General features: G+C 39.7%; 1 protein-coding gene across 1 annotated transcript in view; it reads right to left on the bottom strand.

The window, feature by feature from the left end:
* Positions 1-10,559, bottom strand: part of LOC102066741 (3'-5' RNA helicase YTHDC2) — a 30,624-nt gene extending 20,065 nt beyond the window's left edge. Inside the window, exons 1-7 of the mRNA XM_014271551.3 lie at positions 10,261-10,559; positions 9,899-9,989; positions 8,232-8,428; positions 6,300-6,496; positions 5,493-5,659; positions 2,647-2,749; positions 1,325-1,481 (exon numbers count right to left, since the gene is read on the bottom strand). Of these exons, the coding sequence (XP_014127026.1) occupies positions 1,325-1,481; positions 2,647-2,749; positions 5,493-5,659; positions 6,300-6,496; positions 8,232-8,428; positions 9,899-9,989; positions 10,261-10,441 (1,093 nt within the window). The 5' untranslated portion in view covers positions 10,442-10,559. The remainder of the gene's footprint in view (positions 1-1,324; positions 1,482-2,646; positions 2,750-5,492; positions 5,660-6,299; positions 6,497-8,231; positions 8,429-9,898; positions 9,990-10,260) is intronic.
* Positions 10,560-13,051: the final 2,492 nt, after the last annotated feature.

Genomic DNA, 13,051 nt, shown 5'->3' with positions numbered 1-13,051 from the left:
ATGGACTTCTCTCAATATCTTTAATTACTGCAGCCAATTTTGGCTTTCTTTGCTGGCCACTTCCATGTCTTTCTCTCCTAAGAACTTACTCTGATTTCTCTTTTAACATCACTGTTTTCTAGACCTTATTTATGGATATCAAATTATGTTTCTACACAGGAAGTATTCATATCTATTTTAGGTTCCTTAGCAGACACTTACCACAACTAAGTTTAAATCACCTAGGATTTATCTCTCCTTCTGGAAGAACAAGCTACAGTTCACATATTTTCAGAAGCTGTCATAAAGGAAGTCTTCTAACACTAATCACAAATTATGTATTCTAAAGAAACCCGCAACTAAAAAATATTGGTTTCTGTGGTCAGGACTGTGTCAACTATACTGCTGAAGAATCAAAGCTTTTTCATTATATGAATGGATAAGTTATCTAAACCCTCTTTTCTTCATTCTTAAATCAGCAAAATTGGAAAAAGCATCTTTTCAATTGTGATTATCCTGTGAAGTCCAGTATGTGATAATAGTGTAACTAATGCAGTAAACTGAAGAAAGAGACAGTAGCCAGAATTTCCAAAATAAATCTATCAATCTAAAAGGATGAGAAGCTGCAAAAAAAGTAAACTGGAAAGCCACACAAAAATTACAATGAGATTTTTTTCCTCCAAAAAAATATTGCCAAATATTAAAATCAAGTGTAATTTCCAGATTCATGCCTCCAACAAGCTGCAAGCCTTATTTTCCTAGGCAATAATTTAAACCTGAAAACCAGAAATGAACACTTTTATGTGTAAATAAGAAAAAATAATGCTTTCTCATTAACGTCCCATAAAATTAACCAATGACTTGTGTAAAAAATTCTTAAGCAAAGAATCATATGATTAAAACATGTATCCCAATTTGCCTAGGACTGCATTTCTGAAATGGATAGATTTATGTGAGTTTTGTCCTCTAACTAGTAGCAATCTCTGAAGCCAGAATTACAGTCTACTGGAATATACTACGAGATATCACACTCCTGTAAATCCTAGGGTCTGTATCGCTATGCAGACCAGCATTTTAGAACCTTCTCCTCCTTGAACTGAACACAGATGGGACCAGGACATCCCTGCATTTACAGAATATCCATTGAATAAAACCTCCCTCTGAGGTAGATGCAAATAATTAAGAAATAAAAAACATAAGTAAACAAGGAACAACCACTGCTGGTAACTGTAAGCGTATTTATCACCTGCCTTTACTCAGAATTGTTTGGTACAGTTCAGTTAACAGTTATCTAGCAGTCTCAGGGCAGGTATACTGAGATTTAAGAATTTACTTAAATACTTACTGTGTATTACTGGGCAACGTCCAAAATACCTAATAAAGAGGTCTGCATCTAGAGCAGCACTAGAAATAATTAGTTTTAAATTAGCTTGGCTTTGCAACACATCTCTCAGTTTTATAAGTAAGAAGTCACTGAACCTATCCCTCTCATGTACTTCATCCTGTATGAAAGAAAAACAAACAAAAAAAAGAACGTCTAAACATCACAGATCCAAGATCATAACTTTTCACAAACATGATTTTTTTTTTAATTAAAACATGCAATTTTGTGGTACACTGCAGAGGTATTAAAATGTTTAACTTCATAATGATTTTTTTAAAAACTTAAAAGTAAAAAAAAACTTCAAAAAGTTTTATAATGGTATCAGAGTCGATTGCACTGTAATGAACAACCCATCTCAGACCTTAATTTCAGAGATCAAAAAGAGCATCTGAAACTTCTAATTCTTGCACTTCAATCTCATTTTCAAGATAAGGCCACAAACTGCAAATCCTAAAATCTTATTTCAATAAAATTACCCTTAACAACTGATAAGAATTAAAAAAAAAATGATACCACATAATGATAAAAAAGATGGCTTTCTTAGATCCAATAAATTATGCACAAAGCTTATCATTAAGGCACATGTCTGATTAATTATCTTTGCCTATCTTCTGTTTAGTTTTATATTCTGAATGTATGAATCAAGAACAAGATTTGCAGGCTGAAGTCAAGAATGCACAAACCATTCTTCTGCTTTTTTCCTCCTTGGTAAACGGACAGCCACCTAAACTTATCAAGGCTTTTTCTTTTTCAGCAGTGGAGAACTTGCAGTAAACACTCTGGTTCCACTGACTTAACAAACTCCACAATAGGAAGTTCATCTAATCATACATGAAGTTAAATAATTTGCTAGAAATTAGACTACGTTTTATGTTGAAAACATTGGGCAAACAAAGGGACTGCAAACTTGGTACTGCAAAATCAAGTACATGATAGCAGAAATTCTGACACACTTGTACTGAAGCTTCCTAAGGCTTTTCTGCTGACTGAGGAAATTCAGAAAAATTTTGACCTCTACCCTCCACAATCACATCACAATTCCAAAATTAACTGTTGACAAAAGCCTAATATAAGATGTTGTTACAAGAAAAAAACAACAAACCCCAGAAAAATATGTATATTACAATAAAAAAAAATCAGTAACTCTTTAAAGTTAATTCAGATTCTAACTTAACAGAAACACCTTAAATATCCATCAAATTAATACAGAAAACTAGGGCCTCGTCTTCCAATTAAGAAACAATACATCCTGCTCCACCTCACACGAAATACAAGATCCTTACCACAATGACATGTGTCACGGTTGACAGGGCGCTGTCTCCTGCCATCAGCGTGCGAAGCAGTATGCCATTAGTGCAAAAGGTTACCAGAGTCTTTGGAGAAATCCTAGTGAACAGTGAACAAAGATGCTTCTGCTTTTTTCATCATTTAAATGCTGCTAGCTTTCCACTAGTTACTGAAAATTAAAGATTGAAAGGCTCCTCACCAGAAGTGGAATCACAGTTCTGTCACGCATACTTTTTGTTTATAAATTATGCCTGTTCCCTGAGAGTTCTTAAGGATTCTTAGTGCTAATGCTCAAAAGCTTCAGACAAGTGATTAATAAACAAGGAGAGATTGCTTTTTTCTAAATTAATAAGCAAGTGAAATAGAATCTAGAGAACCTCGCCATGTTGTTTGTATTAATTTACTGGAAAATCCAGTGTGGACTGCCTTGAAAAAACGAATTACAATTCTTCCAAATACCCTCAGATATAGTCTTTGTCTACATGTGGTCAGTTGACCGTGGCTGAATGCCACACTCACCCAGGCTGCTCCATCCCTCTCCTTCTCAGCTGGACAGGGGAGAAGGAATTCAACAAACGGTTCAAGGGTCAAGGTAAGGACAGGGAGAGATCACTCACCAGTTACCACCATTGGCAAAACAGACTTGACTTACACAACCTGGTTTAGTATATTACCAATTAAATCCAAGTAGGATAATGATAAATAGAATCAAATGTTACAAAACCCCCTGCCACCTTGCCCTTCTTCCCAGGTTTAACTTCCATTTTTCTCTAATTCCTACCCCTCAGTACACAGGGGGACATGCAACAGAGGCTGTGGTCAATTCACACCTTGTCTCTGCTGCTCCTTCCTCCTCACAGGGGGGATTTCTCACTCTTCACAGATTGCTCCAATGTAGGTCCCTCCCATGTGGTGCAATCCTTCAGGGACAGACTGCTCCAGCATGGGACTGCCATGGGTTCACAAGTCCCATCAGCAAAATTGCTCCAGTGAAAACTCCACTCTCTGTAGGGCCATATGTCCTGCAAGGAGCCTGCTCCAGCACAGGCCTCCCACTGGGTCACAACCTCCTTTGGACAACTACCTGCTCTAGTATTAGGGTCCTCCACAGGCTGCAGGAGGACTGCTCCACTGTGGACTTCCACGGGCTGCAGGGGAACATCCTCCCACACTACAGTCTTCACACAGGCTGGAAGGGAATCTCAGCTCTGGCACCTGGAGCACCTCCTGCCACTCCTTTGGCACTGACCTTGGTGTCTGCAAAACTATTCCTCTCAAATAGTCGCAATCCTCTCTTTCTACTGCTGTGCAGATTTTCTTCTCCAATACGCTGCTCCAGAGTCATGCCCACTGTTGCCGATGGGCTCAGCCTCAGCTAGAAGTGGGCAACGCTTACAGCCAACAGCCAGAGGCTTTATCAGACACATGGGAAGCTTCTTGTCACAAAAAACACCTCCCTCACTACCAAAACATTGCTATACAAACACAATACACTATACTTGACAGAATCTCAAAGATAAGCTGAACCTTTTCAAACACTTTGATTTTTCAAGAATCTAAAGTTCTTTAAAAGTACCAACTACCTGTGGCAGTTCTAGCTGTGCAAGTAAAAAGAGCAATTACTTCCTCCAACAGTGACACTAAGTACTGAAAACTGTAGAGTACTAAACAAAGGAACATACATACATATGTCTTTATTTCAAGTACGTAATTAATTTTTCAATTCAAAAATACTCCTACATGTTGAATTCAGGGAACACATACCAGATGAAAGTGCTTTACTTTTTTAACCTCTTCTCTCTTTTTCATCAGCTTTCTAGAAATCACCCCTGCTGTCTAACACTAAAACATAAAAAAACAGATTTCTGTGTTACTGCAAACACTTCCATCCAACACTTTTTGCCAAGATGGAAATAGTGCCATCTCTCCCTTTTGCTCTTTCTCAAGTGAACTCTTTGGTTCTTCTGCACTGCTTCCAGTAATTCTTCCAGCTTACCTATACTTTGTTTTCTTCATACAGCATAATTCTTCCACACAATAATCATCCCCCTTACTTGCAATTAACCTTTACTTGCTCTTCTAATCTTCTAATGCTCTTCTTCTAGCCTTGTGGCCTTCAGCATGCATAACAAAATTCTTCAACTTGGCTTTGCTGTTGCAGTGCATTCATTTTCATTAGAAATTTATTATCCTCATCCAAATAAGCAACATCATCGGCCATACCTTTTGCCATCTTCCTCTCAATTGTATCCCAGCTGATGCCCATTCCTAAAAATCCCACTATTTACACAATTCAAAGATTTTAGAAACCCCACTATGTTTTAGGAGCAAATTCTTCAGGTCATCTAGAATTTCTGCTTTTATTTTAAACATAAAAGATAAACAGAGTAAATTTAACCCAAAGCAGATTGTTAAAGCTCAATGTCATTTTTCACTTTCCAATTTTGTTGTTTTCCGTCTTCTCTGCCCTATAAATTCTCCCCACATAGCTTTTGTCACCAGCACACTGGTCTTCCTAGCTATTTTCAAATCTTGCAGAACTTTTGGATTTATCAATGTTAAAAGTAGAGAGGATAAAGATATCCACACACATACTCCCTAGAAGAAATCAAGAGAAAGCACTTACAGTTCAGTTCTATAGAACTCACTGCATGAAACTGTGTAATACAGAAGAAAAAACATCCTTTTAACTCTTAAACATTCATTACCCAAAATAACAAATCCTACTTATCCTACACAGTGATATTTTACTGGGCTGCAAACCAAATACACTGTAGTTTAAATAACCAAGACACAAAACACTAATACCAGATCAACTGACTTGAAAAAATGTTATCAGTACCTGCTTTCTAATCGGATCTGATAACCAACTGTCTGTCCAATCTTTTCTCTTCTTTCTGCTGCCACTCTTTCAGCCACAGCAAGTGCTGCCAAACGTCTTGGCTGAGTGCAAAATATACGGCAGGGAGTTCCATTTTTGTGACAGTCATCAAGAATAAACTGGGGGATCTGTAAAGAAGTGGTTTAAATGCATTTTTCAGTTTTTTAGACTCATGACTTTTTTACCACAATGAAACAATTTAACTGCACCTCAGTAGTATACACATTGCAAAACTATTCACAATAGGATTATCATTGCAAACATACCTGAAGTGGCAAAAAAGGCCAGAAAAGACAATTTTGTCTATTAAGTTTCATCTCTTTCAAACAAAACACAGCAACAAAAACAAGAACACCCAACCAACCAAATGTTGAAGTTCTCTCCCCTGCTTCAGGGAAATCTATGTAAAAAACCCTTGTAGACAATATTCCACTGTAACACAATAATACTCCAGATACCAGGAACAAGCTTTAGAAGGAAAAGGGCATAGAAAACTGTAGCTACTTTCCCTTCAATATTCTATGATTATTTTAAAGAATAGCTGATATCCATCAGATAATTGTGCAGAATATTTTATGCTTTAAATATGTGTCTACTGGTTTAGTACTGCAAAAGCAAAAAAGTTAACTGGAACACTAGACTTTGAACCACACAGGAAAACAAAATCCTTAGAACTAGAATAAAAAAAATCCTTATTATAAAAATATTACAGATTTGGCATCAGTTTGGTATAAATACTCTTATGTTTTTTATTTCACTAAAACGTACTTGAGTGGTTTTTCCTGATCCAGTCTCTCCTACAATCAAAACAACTTTATTGTCCTTTATTATTTTAACAATTTCTTCTTGCTTTTCAAAAACTGGTAGTGATTGCCTGAAAGAATCAAACTCTGATTCCCCTCTTTTCACAGGAACCTGGGGGATACCATCGCTAAGTCGTCCACTTGTCTTCACTTCTCTGTTTGCTGTGAAAAGAAGTCAATAAATTATAAAGGAAGGTCACTAAAACACTGGTTAAAACTGTACTTAAAAATGAACATTTCTGATTTTATTAGCATCCCTGTTGATAAAGTGAGAAACCCACGAGATATTTAAAAGTGGTTTTCACAGTAACACGTCCTGTTATGGTGCTTGAAAAAAATATAGTTCAAATTATTTTCTACTTACATAGAAATTTTAAACTGAATTATCACAGTACATTGTTCAAGTTAAAAAAAGGCATGGAAAGCTTAAAGAGAAATAGAAACTAAATCAGAGAAAAAAAGGCTTGGCCTTTGTATCTGTTTACACATTCCCATCTCAAGGATTTCTGCCTACAGAAATCCACCAGAAAGTTAAACATTTAAGTGATTCCAAACTGAGAAGTGCGTTTTCCAACAAAAAGACAACTTTACTGTGATTAACATGCCTTCTTTCACATCCTTACTTGTCTTTTAAGACCTCCTTTCAGTCAGTCTAACATAACCTAATAGTCTAGTCCATAAGATTTGTCTTAACAGGTACTAATTGAAACATGATGTACTGAGAGCCCAGGAGCCACACAGCAGTGTGATGTATCAGAAAGCAATGCATAAGTAGGTAAAAAACCTGCAGTCTTCTGAGGAGGCTATTTCAACATCTGTACCTTAAACGCTACTCTACAATTCCTTAATAATTATTTTCCACAAGAATGAGAAGCTGTCAACGCAATTATATAGGAATAATGCAATTATTTAATGCTATTAACAGATTCACATGGTAAATTCCAAACACTGTTTTACCAAGACAGACACAGACTAACAGTTAGGAGAGCCGAAGACCATTCTGGAGACATAAAGAAAGATAAATTTTACACTATTCATTAATTTATGCCCTATATCCCTACGAAATTGCTTATTGGTACTTTTATTATAGTTTCCCTCTGTTCACTAAACAATCCTATCAAACAAATTGAAAGAACTGAGAAAGAAAACTAGCAAAAGAAGCACTTAAAGAACGAACACAATTAATCAGAAGTATCCCTTTAAACAAGGCATACTGCTATGTTCTCTGTTCACTACATCCAGCTTTGTACACAGAAACACAACATAACTTTTACAAACATAACTTTAAGGCAACAACCACGTTAAAAGCATTATTTAAAAAACCTATCTTTTATCAGAAGTTTGTCTTCCAGAGGACTTTATATACTCAAGAAATTAAGAAGTTTACATAACAGCATGAGTTTACTTCATAGCCCTTACAGACTGAATCTATTTTAGATGACAAAATATGAACTCCTTATTTTATCAAGGACATGAATTCCTACAGGCACAACAGACAGTCTCATTTTTTCTTAAGGGTATTCTTACACAGAGTGATGTCCCCTTAATCTTACCTCATGGAACTTGCAGGAATCCACATTTCACAACTGTATTTTAAAATAAAAATATGGCTAAAATTGTCTCAAAGAAATCAAAATTAACTTGATACAGGGGAGACACTGCAACATGGGTGACATGACTGCATGAGCATCTTATGTCACTGGTTTTAAAAAATCCTACATTAACAATTACAAGACAAGAAAATGATAAAGTTTGCTTAGAAAGAAGAGTGTCAGTTAGGACAGAAGAAGAGACAGAAAATAGAGGAGTTTGTTTTGGGGCTGGGTTGTGGGTTGTTTTTTCAAGTACTGTTGATTGACAAGTCCATGTCCATATTGACAAGACACAGTGAACATACCAGATTCAACTGCATATGCATTTCCTTGTTCTGTCTTTGGCAGAAGTTCTGTTCGTTCTTTATATGTGACAGGAAAATTTTGAATTAAAGTACGAACAACGTGTTTTGTACCAGAAGTTAAGGCACAAGTCATTACTCCGCGTTTGAGTTCTGATCCATCCTTTTTTCTCACGGTTAGGTATCGATTTGCTCCTTTTCTAGGAGAAAGAAAAAAAGGCATTTCAGGAATAAGCAAACTAGTTACCTCCATGTAATGATCTTTGACAATAATTCCTTCAAGTGACTTTCAGCTTATTTTCAAATACAATGCCATAACAAGAATCCTCCAAATAATGTCCTAGGTAGCATAATGCAACATTCACAATAATCATCATCAAAAGCAGCTTCTATTCATGTGAGGTAGTGCAGAACAGACACTGCAGACATCGGACAACTATGCCTCAGTTATCACTGTGTTTGTCTCCCAAAATACAGCAGCTCTACCAATCATTTTATCAATCAATACTGGGAGTTATGACATCAAATTGACTTTCAGACTAACTTGAAAGATTTAGAAGTTAAAAATCAACAAATAAGCAGAATAGACAAAAAAAGTTCCCTACTAGTGGCATTCCAAGCCTTAACAAAATCCAAAAAACATATCAGATCTCAGGATGTTCATTATCAAAGATTTATTATGTAGAAATAGAGCCAAAACACTTAATCATAACAGTGATCTGCTTCTCAGACTGAACTCTTGACACTAAAATGCAAAGAATTGTCATAAATGTATTTGAAACTGAACTAACTTGTGTCTGGGCCACAACTGACACATCAACGCTTTTAAAACAACTTCTTGGGGTAAGAACAGAAGGTTACACTAAGAGCCCAGTGACCTGTCCCTGGCAAGGGTGGAAGGCTGGTGTAGGTATGCAGGTGCTGGCAAGGGCAGCCTCTGTGAGGAGAGGCACAGCCACCTTCAGTAGCCCCTGGTAAAAACTACTCTGTCCTCTTTACATCCTCATTTCAAGTACTTACATACACTGTTGAGACCCCCCCCCCCCGAGCCTAGTCTTCCGCAGGCTGAAAAGTCCTAGCACTCTGGCCCTTTCTGCACAGAGGAGATACTCCATCCCCTTCACCAGTTGTTGGTCCTTCACTGAACTCTCACCAGTCTAGGTCTCTGTCCTCCTGGTGATCCCAGCCCTGGACAGACACAACACTTGGTGTAGCCTAATCAGTGCTGAGTAGAGGCGAACTATGACCTCCCACTGCCTGCTAGCAACACTTGACACCTCTACTATGCTTCCCAACAGAAGCACTCTTTTGAACATGCTATTTTAAGTTGCACCTGTCAACGCAGGAGATTCTATGCAAAACCTGTGAAAACACATTAGTGCAGGGAAAAAAAACACAGGAAGGATCTTTATGACAAGTCTTTCTTATGCACATGAAGTCCTCAAAACTGCATTACAACCAGTACGTCATGCGTGTTTTCACTCAGACATCACGCAAAGCACAGAGACAATTATTTTTATATTTACTTTTTAAAGTCTCTTTTCTAGTACCATTCCCCATGACACTGCAGGACAAGTTAAAAACACAAATCGTTTTAACACTAATAACGAAATCTCATTAATTTGCACCAGAAAAAGAAAACAATACATAAAAATAAGAGTCAAACTTACCCTTTGCTCTTCGAAATCAGCCCAAGAGAATGACAGCGCCGGTGAACAAATGCTCTTTCGGTTCTAGTGAAAGAAGACGGAAACTCCATTTCTGGAAAGAGAATTAAAAAAATAAAAACTCGAGCACAAAAACTCAACAGGCAAAATCCCTGACGTAAGACCTCGGCGCCGCGAGTTTATCAGTCGCCAAACCCACCAGGCTTCCCGTGCGCAGCGGGAGCGGTGGCAGCGCTGTCCCCGGGCCCCATGCGGGACTCGGCCGCCCCGGGGCAGCGCGGCCGCCCGAGACGCTCCTGCCGGGAGAGCCCGTGGGCCCGGCTGCCCGCCCGCCCCGCCCCGCTCCGCGCGGCTCCCCCACGCACCCGTGTCCTCGCCATAGCGGAACCGCTCCAGAGCGAGGTTCACCGCGATCTCCACCTCCTCGTCCACACGGATATCCCTCAGACCTTTGCCGCCTCGGCCGCGGCCCGGCGCGGCGGGAACGCCCGAGCCCGCTGTGCCCGCGCCGTGCTGCCACGGCAGGACGTTCCTCGGCCGCGACATGGCTCCGGCACAGAGCGGGGGCTCCGCCGCACGCCGGGACCGCGGGCGCTGCTCCCCACGCAGCAGCGAGGCCGGGCGGGCGCGGCGCCGTGACGTGTACCCAGCGCCGGGCGGCAGCGGAGGCGGAGCCGCCCTGCAGGCGGAAGGAAGCGGCTGGCGGGGTTTGTGCCGGCCCAGCTTTACGGAGCGTGCCCTGGGGTCGGTGTTGCGCAATAGTGCCACAGTGGCCGTGACTGAAGAAGCAGCGCTGATACCTGTCAGGTGTCATGGGATTTCATTGAATGACGTTCAGAGTGGGTGGCAACATCGCAGTCCTCGGCCGTGTTTGTTTTGAATGTTTTACGGAGTCATCAAGATTTTCCTTCTCTTTTTATCTCTTTTCCGTCTTTATTTCTCTCCTTTCTTGTTATGTCTTGGCAAAGTATGGCTACCATATTCTACCCCTTGGTCTGTGCCAAAGTCTGTGGTGAGGACTGGCAGGTTGTTACTTGTAGAAGTTGAGAGCTTGTTAGCCAACACTTCTGCAGTTATATAGAAGTACTTGAAGGGCCAGTTGCTGGATTTTAGGTGACTGTATAGTAAAACGATAAAAGTCCCTGACATGTGGACTGGCGTCTTTGTTCAAGGGAACCAAGAATTTACAGCAAACATCACATCCCCAGCCAAATGGGTCATTATATGGTCAGACAGGGAAGTTTTCTCAACAGTTTGGCAATCTAAATGGGGTCCCAGGGCACCACCTTCACAGCCTCCCTTATTCAAACATCCAACTGCTGTGGAGTTCATGGAGAACTACCAGAGTTCGCCTGAGATCTTTGAAGCAGGGAGGATACAAAAGATGAACGCTAAAAATCCCCAAGTATATTCAACATAAACTACGAGGCTCTCCAATTATTTTTAATAAATTTCTCTAATTACTTCAGACTTTTTCTTCCTGCAGCATTATGTACATAGTTGGTGAAATTAGGTTAGTGCGTAGAGCATGGGTCTGATCAGCAAAAGGTACGCTTAAAGGGGTTTTTAGGGTCTCTCCCAAGTTGCACAGAGGACTGAGGTCACCTGTAAGGTGTGCAGGGGAGATTGAAATCTCTCCTAAGACATGTGGGAGCTGTGGTCCCCTGAGGTTTGGAGTCCCTAGTAAGGCATGCAGGGCCAGGGGTCCCTCGGAAGCCCTGCAGGGGGGTTGAGGTTGAAGGTCAGCTGTTGAATTGGGGTCAGTCAGTCCTAAACAACAGGCAAAAGCTCTTCAGAACAGGTTTGTGATCTCTGCTGCTCTTCACCAACTGGAGTGGGGAGATGAACTCAGATGCCCAAATCCAGAGTGGCACAGATGGGTGTCGCAAGGCACCCAGTGTGCTAATGTAACCCATCCCAGAGAAGCCATCAGGAGCTCCAGGGAGAGTTCTGACAGTGCCCAGTGAGTTCTCAACAGCCTGTGGCCATCCAGGGGAAGGGAAAGTCCATGTCACACTATACGCATATCCACAGCAGGTCGCCAAGGTGAACCACCCATATCCTCGCATTGCTCTGTGAACATTGATGGATGATTTGAGGGATTAACTACACTTGATATAGCAAGAGAAGATAGGTAGGAGAGTTGTTTAAGCATTTTAAAAGATTAAGTAGGAAACCATTTAAAAACCTGTGCTATATCATGTAAAAGCAGCAGTGCTTTAGTGTATGGTGATTCCTTGAACACGTTTCAAGAGTTTATTTTGCAACTAACAAATAGGCAGTTAACTACATCTCTGGAAAGCACTCACACTGAAGGAGTTGTTCACTCTAGATTGCTATGTGCTCGCCATCTCTTCAAAGAGGGGGACCCACAAAGATCTGATGTAGAGGTACACTAATCTTCAAACCATGCTTGTGGCTATTTGATTGTTGTGGTGTAAATTTGAAATACTATGCCAAAAGGAGGTTCTTCAGAAGTTATGCTGAAGTGCTGCTTTATTTTTTGTATTTGCACAACTAGTAATTGTAATAATGGTGGTAATTCTGTGTATATGTCAAAACTAGTTACAAACCCACATTTTTCTACATGTACATTTATTTTAAGTGTGAGGATGGTAAACATGCAAATAATATTTCAAGACTTCCTCCAGAATATGGAGAACTGTTGCAGTTGTCTGGTAAGATTTGCTATTCATAAACAAAGGGCATTCTCAGTGGCCTGGTTTACCGGTGCAGTTACACGAGCAGGAAAACTTTTTAGTATTCAAAATAGTGTTATATCTATTAACTTGGAGAATTCTGTTTCATTTTCTTACAGGAGGATAATATGCAAAGAGTACTGCCTGAGCAAGAAGCTGTTGCCTAGTGTTTTGTATTGCCCCTTTGATGAAAAACAAAAGGAAAAGAGGATGTTTAAAAAAAAAAGGTGAAAAGGTGAATGAGAAAGTGCTTTTAACTTAAGGAAGTATGTTAGGTCCCTTGAATCTGCAGAGACTTCAGCACTTACTGCACTGCAATTAAGATACAAAATTACTGAAATCAGCTGTTGTTGTATAGTTCACGAAAATAACTTTTCCTAAGAAAATTGTGATAAGAAAGAATGGTTGTAATACTAGATTGTGTTGCCCTAGCAGAAAGGGAACAGACTGCATCTCC

The sequence above is a fragment of the Zonotrichia albicollis genome, chromosome Z, assembly GCF_047830755.1.
Source record: "Zonotrichia albicollis isolate bZonAlb1 chromosome Z, bZonAlb1.hap1, whole genome shotgun sequence".
NCBI classification, from domain to species: Eukaryota; Metazoa; Chordata; class Aves; order Passeriformes; family Passerellidae; genus Zonotrichia; species Zonotrichia albicollis.
Note: the sequence above shows the minus strand (reverse complement) of the source record. Positions and strands in the feature narration are given on the sequence as shown.